The sequence below is a fragment of the Mustela erminea genome, chromosome 3, assembly GCF_009829155.1.
Source record: "Mustela erminea isolate mMusErm1 chromosome 3, mMusErm1.Pri, whole genome shotgun sequence".
Lineage (NCBI taxonomy): Eukaryota > Metazoa > Chordata > Mammalia > Carnivora > Mustelidae > Mustela > Mustela erminea.
In genome coordinates this window covers 43,181,581-43,196,315 of record NC_045616.1, presented here as the reverse complement: position 1 = coordinate 43,196,315, position 14,735 = coordinate 43,181,581, and the positions used below count along the sequence as shown (strand labels likewise).

General features: G+C 33.3%; 1 protein-coding gene across 3 annotated transcripts in view; it reads right to left on the bottom strand.

The window, feature by feature from the left end:
• The window catches only part of CHD1 (chromodomain helicase DNA binding protein 1), a 72,309-nt gene that overhangs the window by 37,631 nt on the left and 19,943 nt on the right, over positions 1-14,735 (bottom strand). For all 3 annotated transcript variants that reach the window (XM_032335667.1, XM_032335669.1, XM_032335668.1), the window contains 8 exons: positions 7,701-7,902; positions 6,656-6,766; positions 5,431-5,495; positions 3,349-3,498; positions 2,937-3,208; positions 1,397-1,622; positions 728-828; positions 329-507 (listed from right to left, as the gene is read on the bottom strand). In XM_032335667.1, the coding sequence (XP_032191558.1) occupies positions 329-507; positions 728-828; positions 1,397-1,622; positions 2,937-3,208; positions 3,349-3,498; positions 5,431-5,495; positions 6,656-6,766; positions 7,701-7,902 (1,306 nt within the window). The remainder of the gene's footprint in view (positions 1-328; positions 508-727; positions 829-1,396; positions 1,623-2,936; positions 3,209-3,348; positions 3,499-5,430; positions 5,496-6,655; positions 6,767-7,700; positions 7,903-14,735) is intronic.

The window sequence follows — 14,735 nt, the reverse complement described above, 5'->3', positions numbered from 1 at the left end:
GAGAAAATATTCACTACCTTTTAAAGCAAGCATATACATCTATTTTCTAGGGAATTTCCCTTATTTGGTCTCCCCAAGACACTCCTCAGAACTACTGCCACCAATTTATCACCTTTCTGACCGTTTCACTCACCAAGGCTAAAAGACAGCACCACATCTAAGACCACAGAGCAATCACCAGAACACTCTTTCCTTTAAGATCTATCAACCAAGCAGTTCCCTCTCTTAGCTTCTCTGAAATCAGGATCTAACTCTCCATTTGGGCTTGTAATATTTATGATGTGTAAATACTATTTTCAATTAGTTAAAAATTCCAAACAATACTCACTTTGCAATCTTTAAAAGGAGTGGTTTTTGATTGATTCCTGCTAAAATACTCATCTATGCATGCTTGAAACTTTTTGGAAATTAGAGCTCCATCCTCCCAGCTGCACTCTGAGTATGGAAGGCCCTGCCATTTACAGTAATAATCGGGATAACCAGCTGCTGACTTCTGATTGGAATGAGCTGTGAGATAAATCAGATATTTATTTATTTTCACAATGCATCTTATCCAAGGACTAATCTTTAGTAAAAAACTACATAAGCAAAAATCAGTCATCTGGTTTACATTACCCTATTACAGTAAGACTAAACTACTGTATTCGATGTGTAAGCAGTAAATTTAAATTTTTTTCAGATCAAGCATGGAAAGATAAAAGTTCAGTGAGAATCATTTATTACTAACCAATTATTCGTTCCACAATTTGATACTGTTTGTGTAGATCATCTGTAAGTTCTTGCTGGCAATTATAATATTCCACATCTTCTGGAGAAGCATTTTTCAACCTGAAAGATTATTAATCCACAAATAGACTTCAAAATCTCCCCTAAATAACCATTCCCCCATACTATCTGTAGCACAAAATCTCCCATTTGCCACCTATCATGTGAGTCAGCTGAATAATGAAGAAACTGAAATAGAAATAAAGTGAAGCATCATTAATTTTTAATTTTAAAAATGTATCATTTATAATATATATGAGACACATTCTACATGATTATCATTAACAAGAAGTTCAGACATGGCTATTCCCAAAAGTTTACCTTCAAATACAATTTAAATCTATAAATAGTTATTTTAGGTCATTGCATTTTTTTAAAAAAGATTTTATTTACTTATTTGACAGAGTGAGCACAAGCAGGAGGAGTGGGAGAGGGAAAAGCAGGCTCCCCTCTGAGCAAGGAGTCTAATGCGGGGCTGTTATCCCAGGACCCTGGGATTATGTCCTGAGCTGAAGGCAGACACTTAACTGACCGGGTTATTGGACTCTTGACTATATATTCCTTATTAACAAAAACCTTAGTAATCATCTTTGAACTGTTAAAAATTAAGTAAAATATAAAACATATTTACCATCTTTTTGTTTCCTGATCTTTTTTCTTATAGTTATCCAATTTTTTCATTCCTCTAACATTCTGCTGCTTAAGGGTTTCTTCTGTCTCCCAAGTATTGTGAATATGGGACCATCCTTTCCATTTAATCAAATATTGGATCTCGCCTGGTTCCTTGTTTTTTTCAAATCCTGCATTTGGGTCACCATCTGCTTCAACTGCATAGATGGTTGTAGTAGCACCAGTAGCTGAAAAAGAAAACACAATACATTCCATGTAATTCTGTTATAAGACCATTTCCTTCAACTCAAAAATTCAAGAATATGAATAAAAATATATGTTTTTAAATAAGTAAAGAATCAGTGTAGAGAATGTAAGGATAATTGTATTACACATACATAAAAGAAACTCCAAATTTTAGAATGGAAAGATTATCTAATTTAAACCCCTCAGTTTTAAAATTAGAAAAAACAAGGTCAAAACACAGTGGCACACCTAAAGTCATACAGCAATTTATAATAACCAATGACTGGCTGCCTGATAACTGGAAATAAAATATGGAAAATCACCTTTAAAAACTCCAAAATCATTATGTTGGAGATCTGTACCCTCATGTTCAATGCAGCATTATTTACAACAGTTAAGACATGGAAACAACCTAAGTATCCCCTCAACAGATAAAGAAAATGTGGTACACATATATAATGGAATACTATTTAGCCACAAAAAGAAGGAAATCCTGCCATTTGCAACAATGTGGATGAATTTGAGGATATTACACTAAATAAATTAAGTGAGAGTAAGACAAATACCATGATCTCACTTACATATGGAATCTAAAACAAACAAAAACCTCATAGGAAAAGAGATCATCAGATCTGTAGTTACCTGGGGCAGCCAGCAGATGCGTGTGGGGGTTAATAATGTAGATGTATACAAGCTTCCTGTTTTAAGATAAGTAAGTATTGGGGATGTAATGTACAACATAATGACCATAGTTAACACTGTTCTACAGTTTATTTGAAACCTACTCTAATGGTAGATTTTAAAAGTTATCACAAAGAAAAAAAAATTTCTCTTTTTCTTCTCTTATTCTATATCTATATGAGATGATGGATAAATATAAACTAAACTACCTGTGGTAACAATTTTGCAATGTATGCAAGTCATGCTGTCAATCTTAAATTTATACATTGTATGTCGTATCTTGATAAAACCAAAAAAAATGCATGTCAAGACAACTAAAAACCCACAGATTAGAGATGAAAGAAAAAACATTTAAAAATAGCCAAACTATTTGTGAAACTGAAAGTACCTATATAACAACCATTATTTAGGTATGACAACAAAAAAACTGAAATACATAGTTTATAAGAATTTTTCTAATTGTCTGCAATGAACACAGTCAGGTTAAGTGGATCATGTGCAAAGAAAATATTCAGGCTAAGCAAAGTATATTTTCCACCCTCTTCACTTTCAAAACTGAAATAACTTCAAGAAATACTTTATTTACTTTAGTAAATATTACTGAAATAAACAATAAATATTTTTTAAGAAAATACCTCCTTTTCTCCCAATCCGACAATCCATAAAACGTTCTATTGTTTCAAATTCTTCTTCCTCAGGTTGAGGAACATCCTCTCCACAGACCTCCAGTAGATCATCAGAATCTGTTTTCATTTCTTCATCTTCTTTATAGCTAACATTGACAGTTGCCTGGCGACGAGAACTTCTTTTATCATTATCATAATCTTCTTCATCATCTTCCTCCTCAGATGAATCAATCTGTCTCTTTTTTTGTCCAAGAATTTTCTTCCCATTTTTTGCCTTAGATCTAGGTAGGGAAGACCAGGGGATAGAGGTTTTTCACAGAAACACTAGCATATAAAACAAGATGCAAGACACTATATACAGAAAGAGTACCGTCTGTAACCAACAATTTTCAGGATCAAATTGAAAACATACTATACTTACCTATTTTGAGGTTTTCTGCTTTTAACTTTGTTTTTTGGCTCATAATCAGATTCTGTTTCATCACAACTGCTTTTATCTCTTTCTTCTTCAGATTCTGAATCTGAACCAGACTGAGATGGAGATCCTGACCCAGACATTTGCCAGTCTTCACTGTATATAGAATATATAAAGTATGTTTGTTTATCCTTACATCGTATAGCAAATTTATATATCTGATAAAAGTACAAATACATCTGATAAAAGTACAAAAAAAAAAATCAAACTGAACTACATTTCAGTTACTATTAAAAAAGCTGTTGCTTTCAACCACACGAACATATTAACATGTGAGTAGAGTAAAAAAAATGCTAGAAAATATTCTTCACAGATTTCTCCCATAACTGTAGAGTTTTGTTAATCATTTAGTTACACTTCAATGAATGGCAAATAAGGAAATGTTATTCTGATTATCTCTGTGGATGAAAACATAGTATGCTATTTAAAGAATCACAGGCTTTAATTTTGAAAATCTTGTATAATTATATTTGCCCTCTCTAAAAAAAAAATTCTAATCCCATTCATTTTAATTCTCTGGAGACTGTGATTTTTAAAAATATACACTCTGAAACTGATTTTTAAAGTAGTACATGTTCATTAAGAAGCCTAAAATACAGTATAGAAAAATGTATATTAAAAAAATCAGTCCACTTTAACCAACAGTCAATGAGCAGCTTACCTTTATTGCTATTTTTAGTCTACTCATTCTATTTAATTCTAATACACATGTAGAGAAAAATTACTGGCTGCACATGTTAATATTCTACTATAATATAAACTTCAAGTGGAAGATACATATTAAATTCTTATATATACACCATATCCTTTTCTCACAGCTACTGCTTCTACTCCATTCCTCTGTATCTCTTGTGTCAATTATAACTTTGTCAAGAGTTACATAAGCAAGCACATATGCTAAAATCCGGTTTATGATAAAAACATGAGCAGCAATTTCTTTTTTATCTTGAGATCTTTTTAGAGCTTGCAAATTAGAAGTAGCAATACGTGGAATATATGAAAGTACCTCCAATTCACTATTTTTTAGAACACAAATTACAGTGATTTTTATATTTAACCAAGCCTACCCATCATCCCAAATCATTAATTTTTAAAAATTATTTGGCTGTACCTCTGCTAAGTTTACAAATTACTAACTCAGTGGAAGAGTTTAGAGAGCTGATGAGACACAGTAGCTGAAAATGTACTTCATAAACTAAAAGACAGATCTGAGGAAATTAGCCAGAATGTAGCACAGAAATAAAGGGATAAAAAAACATGATAAAGATTAATGAAGATGGATGATCCAGCAGATATATAAAATAGATATAATCCAATATGACTGATATATATTAATAACAGTACCAGAGAGATTTACAGGATAAGAAAATGTCCAAAAAACAGGAATCTTCACATTAAAGATATATGAGTAAATAAAGTGGAATAAATAAATAACAAATCCAGACCAGACACACCAAAGTGAAACTACAGAATATTCAAGACAAATAGAAAAATAAGACCTAAGACAATGGAATAATATTTTTGACAAAATGAAAGAGAAAAAAAATCAGACCATCTAAGTAACTGAACTGAGAATCTGAAGTACTCTTAAACACCTTCTGAGTCAGGATGTTTAGGAAATTATAGTGAGTTTCTAAATGAGTTCTACATAGAAAGTAAATTTCACATGCAGATGAACAGTAAAATAGCTATTAACATAAATTAACAGAATTACCTAAATTTCTACCGGTCCCTACACTTCTACATAGTTTTCCCAAGTTATTAAAATGTTCTGATTTTATGACCAAGTAGAACTCTGGAATTTAAAAATACAAAGGAGAGAGGGGTTATAGAAGATAAACAAGTGGCACAAAAACCTCAAGTCCTCAGAGAAAAATGGATATTAAAAATTAATGGTTTAAATTAATCTAATAAGATGCCATGAGCCAAGAATTTACATAATTCTACTTTTGACAATTTTTCATAAAGAAACACAACATCAAAAGGTCTTCCTGATATGACAATGATTGGCTGAACAAAATGACATACTCTTTATGTTTTTTCCTTTTGACCTCATTCGATGAGTCATCAGAATCTTCACTGCTGGAGGAATCCTACAAAGAAAAAACAAAGCTAATGATTAGAATTTGACCGTGGTATCAAATTTTTGCTTGTCATACTATTTAACATTCACTTTGCCAATAACGCTATATATATATTATATATATAATGTATAATATATATATACAATGCTATATATATTATATATAATATATAATAACTATATATACATATAACTATATATATAACCATGTTGTTATATTTGTACCATTAGCACATAAAGTAATAGCATCTTTATTACAAATCTATTTAACACAGCCATTGAAATTAGGTAAATAATCACAGTGTCAGCATTTTATGCAACACCTTAAAATCTACCACCTCTAGAAACCATTATTCTTGCCTAGTATGGCCTCAAAAAGGAATTGTAATTGTTGGTATATTCAAATTTGGATTTAATATATTAATATTAAATAGGAAATATACATTTTATATTTATAAATACATGTGTGTTATATATGATAAAAATATATAAACATATATTTAATAAAATATATTAAAATAAAAATATTTTTAAAATTTAATATTATCCTGCCCCATTAGACAGTTTTTGATAGAGTTCTTTCTGAATGTTTCTGTACAAACACACATGCTGGTGTACTTACGTATGCACAGGAACTATACTGTTTGTATCTACAGCCTATTCTTTTAAAAAAAGATGTGACTTATTCATATTCTATACAAATGATTTAACAGACACGTTTGTCTGTATATTTTCACAGTATTCACATTTAGTTTATTTCTAGTTTTGCTGTGATAAGCAAATGTACACACGTCTGTTAGGATTAATTCCTAAAAGTGGAATTACTGGATAATAACATATGTATATTTCAAGGCTCTTGATACACATACTTTTTTCCTCATCCTTTCAGAACACTGTGATAATTTCATAAACGCCTACACCTAGTTAAATGATTGGGCATAGTATCTACTGTTAAAATAATTTACTTATTTACTTATTTGTAAAATAAAGTAAAATAATTTACTTATTTACTATATTTACTTATTTACTTATTACTTACTTATTTGACAAAGACATGGTGAGAGTGGAAAACAAACAGGGAGAGTCGGAGAAGGAGAACCGGGGCCCTGGGATCATGCCCTGAACCACCTAGGCATCCCTAAAATCATAGCTTTCATGATGAAAACTCACCTCCTCTGTTCCACTATTAGATGAAGCCTGCTGCTGCTGCTGCTGCTGCTGCTGCTTCTTGAGCATTGCAGATCTCTGCACAGCCAGTATACTAGGGCTAGATTTCCAAAACTGTAACAGAAATATAACCAGTGAAGGATGAAATTTTGAAAAAAACAAAAAAAGGTTAATTTACTGAACAGCAGTACCAGCATTATCACTGCCTCCAAATAATAAGTTAAGACTCTTTTCTGTACTCACATTATGTGTAATACAATATTATGGCAATTAAAATAAAATTCTGAGCTTTAGTTGCATATAAAAAATTTATGGTGTGCTGAGTTCATAAACAAACAATACTAATCAATATATTCTTTGGTGCTCCATATTATTTTCAAAAAACAAACTGACAATCTGTGACACTTTTGCTACTGGAAAAGTAGCTGCCTGGTTTTTTAATTAATGTGAGGTGACGATGAAGAGCTTGAGTCAGAATGCAAATCAACTATGTCACTAAATAGTTTCAGTTCAACTGACTTTTATTTTCATTTATTTACTAGACAGTAAGATTTTCTCCATGGCAGAAGATATGTGTTGATGTACATTCTGGCCCCAAAATCTTATCATGACTGGTACTATAAGTAACACTACTGTATTCTATTATGAGGAATAGACAGGTTTTAGTAAATCTTGTATTAGCCTTTTTCAAACAGAATGACTCTTAGCCTACTCTACCAAGCTATCTTCAAGGAAACAAGTTCTCCTTTGAAGATCTTGAAAATACAGATCAGAAACTCTAAGATTAACAGAAAGATCTCATAAAACCTTTAATTTTATCCAGGAGACAATGAATATTTATGAAACTCAGTTTCTGCCTTAGAAAGTGTTTATTTTGTACTTGCTTGACCTCTTCTCTTCCCGCCAATCAAGTCCACAGATACTTTACGTTTGAGAAAGTAAATTTTCATGTTTAAAATTAATGTTTTCTAAAAGCTAGACTAAGAATGTTATAAATTTTCCCAAAGTAGTACAAGAAATCAATCTTTCAGGATACTTTATTTATTACCTCAGCTCCATCAACTTTCGGTGGTTTTGCTTGGACTTTGTTTTCTCGGGAAGTGTCTGATTCAGACTCTGACTGACTGCCCGATTCAGATCCGGATTCAGAGTCACTGCTACCTGACTGGCTACTGCTTCCATCACTACTGCTTCCAGAACTTGAACCAGATCCTGAGCCCGAAGCTGACCCAGAATCATCATCCGACTGGCTACAATTTGAAAATAAACAGATTTCAAACAAAATTTATTAGGAATTTAATTTTCCCTGAAAGTCAGCAGAAAGCCTCAAATCTTTAAGCCTCGTTTATTTCATATTTCAACATTCCATAGCCAAACAGATAGAAAAAAGAATATTAATCTATAATAAATGACTTACTTTGTAGATTTAGTACAGTTTTGACAAAAACGTAAGCCATCAGATCACAATCTTCCTCCAAGATAATAAGTAAAATCTATCAAACACAAAATCCTGAGCTAGAAACTTGGGAAAACAAGAAATTGAAGCCATATAGTCCCTATCCTTAAAAGGCAATTTAACCATAAGAACTCTAACGAAGAAATTGTGTGAAGAAAACAATGTACTGAAAATTTTCAGTCGTAGGTAGAAAAAAAACTAGTTTCTACTTGTTTTTAAATTATACCTGTACTCTACCAGTCTGGGGGAAAATAATTTATTAAAATTAAGCTATGAAAAAGGGTGTCTGGGTGGCTCAGTCAGTTAAGCATCTGCCTTTAGCTCGGGTCATGATCCCGAGGTCCTAGGGATTGAGTCAACACATCCGGCTCCCTGCTCAGAGGGGAATCTGCTTCTCCCTCTCCCTCTGCTCCTCCCCCAACTCATGCTAACGCGCGCTCTCTCTCCAATAAATAAAATCTTTCAAAAAATTTTTAAAAATTAAAAAATGAAATTAAGCTATGATAGAATATAATTTACTAAAAGAAAAAAATCAGTAATTGCTTCTCGGAGTATCACTGAATCTCTCATGGTTCCACAGTAAAAAATATGAAATAGTAAATTCTCACAATCTTTCCTAACCTCTGTATATCACATGTGAAAGCAATTAACAGTTCATTGAGAAGCCACTTTTTTTCCCATTACTAATTTTCAGTCCAAAGTAGTCTAGAAATGGTCAGGACTATACAGGTGACTGTGTAAATTACTATTATTCCCAAGGCCATTTGTTCACATAGTGTTTACATCTGAATTGTTGAAAATAAGGGCATTAAATTCTTTATATACACGTTTGATTCACCTTTTAATGTACTTTCACCTAGCTTTTTTTTTTTTTAAGATTGTATTTATTTATTTGACAGAGAGAGACCTAGCAAGAGAGGGAACACAAGTAGAGGGAGTGGAAGAGGGAGAGGCAAGCTTCACACTGAGCAGGGAGCCCTATGCCGGGGCTTGAGAGCAGGACCCTGGAATCATGACCTGTGCTGAAGGCAGATGCTTAACGACTAAGCCACCCAGGCGCCCCTAATTTCACCTAGCTTTATGACAAACAACAGATAATGTAGTTTATGTATACACAGTTCAACTCAAGCTTCATCATCCTCTGCTGTAATTTTCAGAAATACCACCAGATGGAGGTATTATTCTAAAGAAATAGACTGCAATATTAAAAGTAATTCCTTTATAAAAATTTCTCCTTTTCTAGAGCAAGGAGTTTAGTTTTCACATGGAAACACAGACATAAAAGTTTGAAAAAAGACTTCTGATTCCAAAAGTTAGATATAAATTAAATGCTTAAAATGCAAACATTTGCATATCTGAAAGTCTAAGAATTGAGTAGAATAAAATTTTCACAGAAACAGAAAAAATTTGCCTTTTAAAGTCTATGATATCAAGACCACTTTTTAAAAAAAAAAGATTTATTCATTTATTTTAAAGAGAGAAAGAGAGCATGGATGTAAGTAAGAAGAGGAGCAGAGGAAAAAAGAAAGAATCTTTAAGCAGACTTCCCACTGAGTGCAGAGCCCAACAGGGGGGCTCAATCTCTTGCTCCTGAGATCATGACCTGAGCCAAAATCAAGAGTCAGAAGCATAACCAAATGAGCCACGCAGGCACCCCACAATCACTTTTGCCAAAATTTTAAACCATTGGTCACATGGTCCAGAGATCCAAAATCAGCACAGTGCCTTGTGACAAACCAACCCCACTTACCATATTTTACTTGTTTCCCTTCTGAGAAATTTCAGCACGAATACTAAGATACTTTTCCTGACATACAATTTTATTTTTCCTTCAACCCACTTTCATTTACTCAGTAAACTTTACAGAGACAATATCATGTATTAGGCACTGGCAAGACCAAGAGCATACAAAATTCTTAGCATTAAAAAACCTCTAACTTCATATGGAGAGACAGTCATGTCAACCAGTAAGTGTCGTTCTGTGCTATTTTAAGATAAGTGATCTAGGTGTATAGGGAGCACTACATATACAAGCAAGTCAAACAGAGTAATTAGGAAACACAGAAAAAAATGTGTCATTGATAGAAAAGGAGAATTGCTTGTAAGCTTCTTAAGACACCATTTTATTTTTTTCCAGATTACTTAACCACAGAACTTTACACAGGTAAAGGTGTCCAACAGAGACTCAAAAAATAGGTGGACAGGAATGACTGAATTTGGGGGACTATCATGGGCTCTATTCTTGATTATGTCTTCATTAGTCATTCGGATGAGTGGCTAGTCAAAATTCTTTGTTAATAAATCAAAATTCTAGGGGTGCTTGGGTGGCTCAGTGGGTTAAAGCCTCTACCTTCAGCTCAGGTCATGATCGCAGGGTCCTGAGATCAAGCCCCGCATAGGGCTCTCTGCTCAGCAGGGAGCCTGCTTCCCTGCCCCTCTCTGCCTGCCTCTCTGCCTACTTGTGATCTCTGTCTGTCAAATAAATAAATAAACAAAATCTTTAAAAACTAAAAATAAATCAAAATTCTAAGTGAAAGGAGGAATCTTTCCCTTCATATTCTTTAGGTTATAGTAGTTCTGGCTGAAGATAAAAGAAAACAGCCTGAATCCAGGTTACTCTAATGGCACGAACCTATTATAGAATGTATTTTACCTTATGTATTAGAAATATAAAGTACTTATTTTATCTAGTTGTTTTTAGTAGGATTAAGAGTATACAAAGATTAAGAAATAGTTTATACTGCCACAGAACAATCTCCAGAATATAGTTAAGTAAAACACAAACAAAAAAAAAAACAAGATAGGGCGCCTGGGTGGCTCAGTGGGTTAAGCCACTGCCTTCGGCTCAGGTCATGATCTCAGGGTCCTGGGATCGAGTCCCGCATCGGGCTCTCTGCTCAGCAGGGAGCCTGCTTCCTCCTCTCTCTCTCTCTGCCTGCCTCTCTGCCTACTTGTGATGTCTCTCTGTCAAATAAATAAATAAAACCTTTAAAAAAAAAAAAAAACAAGATATAAAACAATGTTTATAGTATGCTTCCTTTGCATAAGGGAAAAATACACATTATTTGCTCATATTTTTAAAATAGCAATAATGGCAGTATATGACAACAATTAAAGTTAAAAATGGTTATCTACAGGGGTGCCTGGGTGGCTCAGTCAGCTGAGCAACTGCCTTCGGCTCAGATCATGATCCTGGGGTCCTGGGATCGAGCCCCACACCTGGCTCCCTGCTTGGTGGGAAGCCTGCTTCTCTCTCTCCCTCTGCTGCTCCCCCTGTTTGTACTCTCCCTCAACCAAAAAATAAAATCTTAAAAAAAAAAAAATGGTAATCTACAGAGGGAGGGACAGAGGAAGAACAGCAGGACAAGGTTTGAAATGGGAGTCGTCAGACTGAAGACATGTAAATGTTTTACATAACTTTTTAAAAAAGAAAATCCTAAAAACTTTGGAAAAACAGACACAGGTTCAGAAAAAAAAAACTATATTCGGACAAAAAATTTTGAGCTAAAATTGTTGAAAAACTCCTCCCTATTAAAGTAATTGTTTCAGCCCACTCCTGTAAATGCTCTTTCCAGAATAAAAATCTGGGCGTGGTCAGTGTTTCTATAACAAAATGCAAACACCTATGAGGGCTTTCAGGAATTTGTCTTTGCCAACCTATTTCTAGCCAGTTTCCCACTTAAATCCTTAGTTCTATCAATGGCAAACTACTTGTAATTCTGAGAGCCAGTTTCTCTTTCCACTTCCTGCTTTTGCTCACGTACTTCTCTTTTTCTTTCCTCACTATAGAATTCCTACTTGAGCTTCATCTCAGAGGCACTTCAACATTTTTCCTGACTCCATTATTCTCAGTTCAACCTTAAATTAGGTATCTTCCTCAACACTTCCAAAACGTTATGTACATACCACAATCTTGGCTGTGCATACACTTTGTAAACAACGCTGTAGTATTTTTGGTATCCTATCTTTCATATTCTACTATATGTTTCAAGAGAGTTGGAATTTTTACTTGTTGTCCTTTGTATACTGAACACCAAATGAAGAGCTCAGTATCTTTGATGGGTGGTTGGATGTACATATAAACAAACAGATCAAAGATAATATATGGGTTCAAATGCTTGTACAATTCACAAATATATTTGGTCTACAAGAAATATTGCTGAGCTCCAACTAATGTTCTATTTATTTAGGTAACAACCAATATCAATAATCTATACAACATAAGTCACATAAGAGTTTACTTAAGCATTATCCTTATTATATTAAATCCCGCTACCACATTACAATTAAGTGGTGGATTAAAAGAAACACTGTATTCCTCACCTTTGTCAATTTACAAAACAAAACCCACCATAAACTTATGGGCACTCTGATGAATTGCTTTCGGAGGGAAAATTAAATAGGAATACAACATTTAAATAATAAAATAGCAATTCAAATTAAAGTCTCTTTGCAGGCCTGTTTTTATATTCAACTTCAAATACAAACAAGAGAGCAATGTAATGAACTACCATATATCTAAAAACCAGCTTCACAATTATCAATATACCAATCTTATTTCAAATAATCCAGCTTCCTAAACACATACAATCTCAGGCATTTTAAAATTTTAATCCATAAATATTTAGGTAATACAAATAAAAAGTTTAACACTATTTTTAAATATCCACAATACCAGTACCATATCTTTAAAATACCACTTACATCTGAATTTCAATATGAAATTAAACATTAAATAATATTAAATATCTAGTTCAGTTTACCTCTTTAGTCACAATTTTGTTTCTTCAACTGACTGAATAGGAATCCAAGCGAGATTCACAAATTGTACTTGAATCATATTTTTTTAAGTTTCTTTCATTTTTTAAAGTTTTTATTTAAATTCCAGTTACTTATACAGTATAATATTAGTTTCAGGTATACAGTATAGTGATTCAATACTTCCAAACATCACCAGGTACTCACCACAAGTGCACTCCTAAACCCCATCGCCTAGTTAACTAAGCCCCCCCCCCAACCACCCCACTTCTGGAAACCACCAGTTTGTTCTCTGGTTAAAAATCTGTTTCTTGGTTTGCCTTTTTTCCTTTGCTCATTCATTTTCTTAAATTCCACATATCAGTGAAATCATACGGTATTTTTTTTTCTCTGACTCTTTAAGTTTCCTTCATTAATTTGACAGTTCCCTCTTCGTTTTCTCTTGCAATTTATTTTGTGGAAGAAATTAGGTAGTTTTTCTTGCTTTTTCAGATTTTGCTAACTTCAACCCTTGTTATTAACATATTTTCCTGGCCCTTATAGTTCCTGTAAACTCTTAGATCAAGAGACTCAGATTCAAATTCAGCTTTCCTTAGCAAGAATAATTTTTGAGTTGTTATAGACTTCTATCAAAAGAATCTTAAGTTTGGCTGTCCTTTTTGAGTGAAGTTAAATTTCAGCTATGGCATTTTCAGCCTTATCTATTCATTACACAGTTTCCTATAAGCTCTGTATCTAATGTTTTTAGCAGCCATTGCTCATAATTGCTTTATCATCTATTTATTTAGAGGCAGTAAAATGGTGATCTACCTTTATTTACCCATTATATAATTTCATTAATAGGTGGAATACTTCTATAATGAGAAACTTTGGTAATTGTTAACCTTAAGGTACAGTTCATACATGAAAGCCATTTTCATTTCTCTTCCTTGTCAGTTTTGAAAGTTAAATTGCTAGCATCCTTTCCAAGTCAATCAATAATTTATCTGTCTCATTAACTCATGGATTTGAATTATCTGATGAATTTTAATCCACTGTATCATTGTTGATGTCCAAATTGTCCCATCTTTAGCCAACAGGAAACCCTGTTCTGAAGGGTTTATTAGTTCTGAAGTACTTTTGACAAGAACTCAAGTACTCTTTAATAGCTTCCTCACTTTCTGGTCTGACAAGAAGAACCAGGCTCATCTTGCATATTTCAGAATATAATTCAGGTATTTCATCAAAAGCCCTGCTTCTGTTTAGATTAGAACTTAAATTTCAATCTGAGTCCTAACTGAGCCTATAACTAGTGATTGGTCACTGTTTTTAATTTTGTTTTCAGGGGCTCGTGCGTGGCTCAGTCAGCAAAGCATCTGCCCTGAGCTCAGATCTTGATCCCAGGGTCCTGGGATGCAGACTCCCAAAGGGCTCCTCCCTCAGCAGCGAGCCCGCATCTCCCTCTGCCTGCTGCTTCCCCTGCTGTGCACTCTCTCTCTAACAAACAAAATCTTTAAAAAGTTTTGTTTTTAATGGAAGGTCCTAGAATAAATACTTTAAGAGACAATGCATTAAGAATTTATACTAGCATTTCCAATTTTAATTTGCAGGGTTTTTATTTCTTTAGTTTTATATTTATAATATCACTTGGGTTGAGTTTTTTGGTTCCAAATAACATTAACAAAATTACTGTCTATCTTAGATTATATATAATAGTTCCAAAATAATACCGATATTATTAACAACATTATTACTAAATATCAAGATTTCTTTACAATTCTTTTTGTCCTTCAGGAATACACACTCCTAGAATCAAATTATTGTTTTAATGTCACCTGAAATAGTTTATTTCTATATAGCCACCAATTTGGCTTACCTACAGTCATTTGC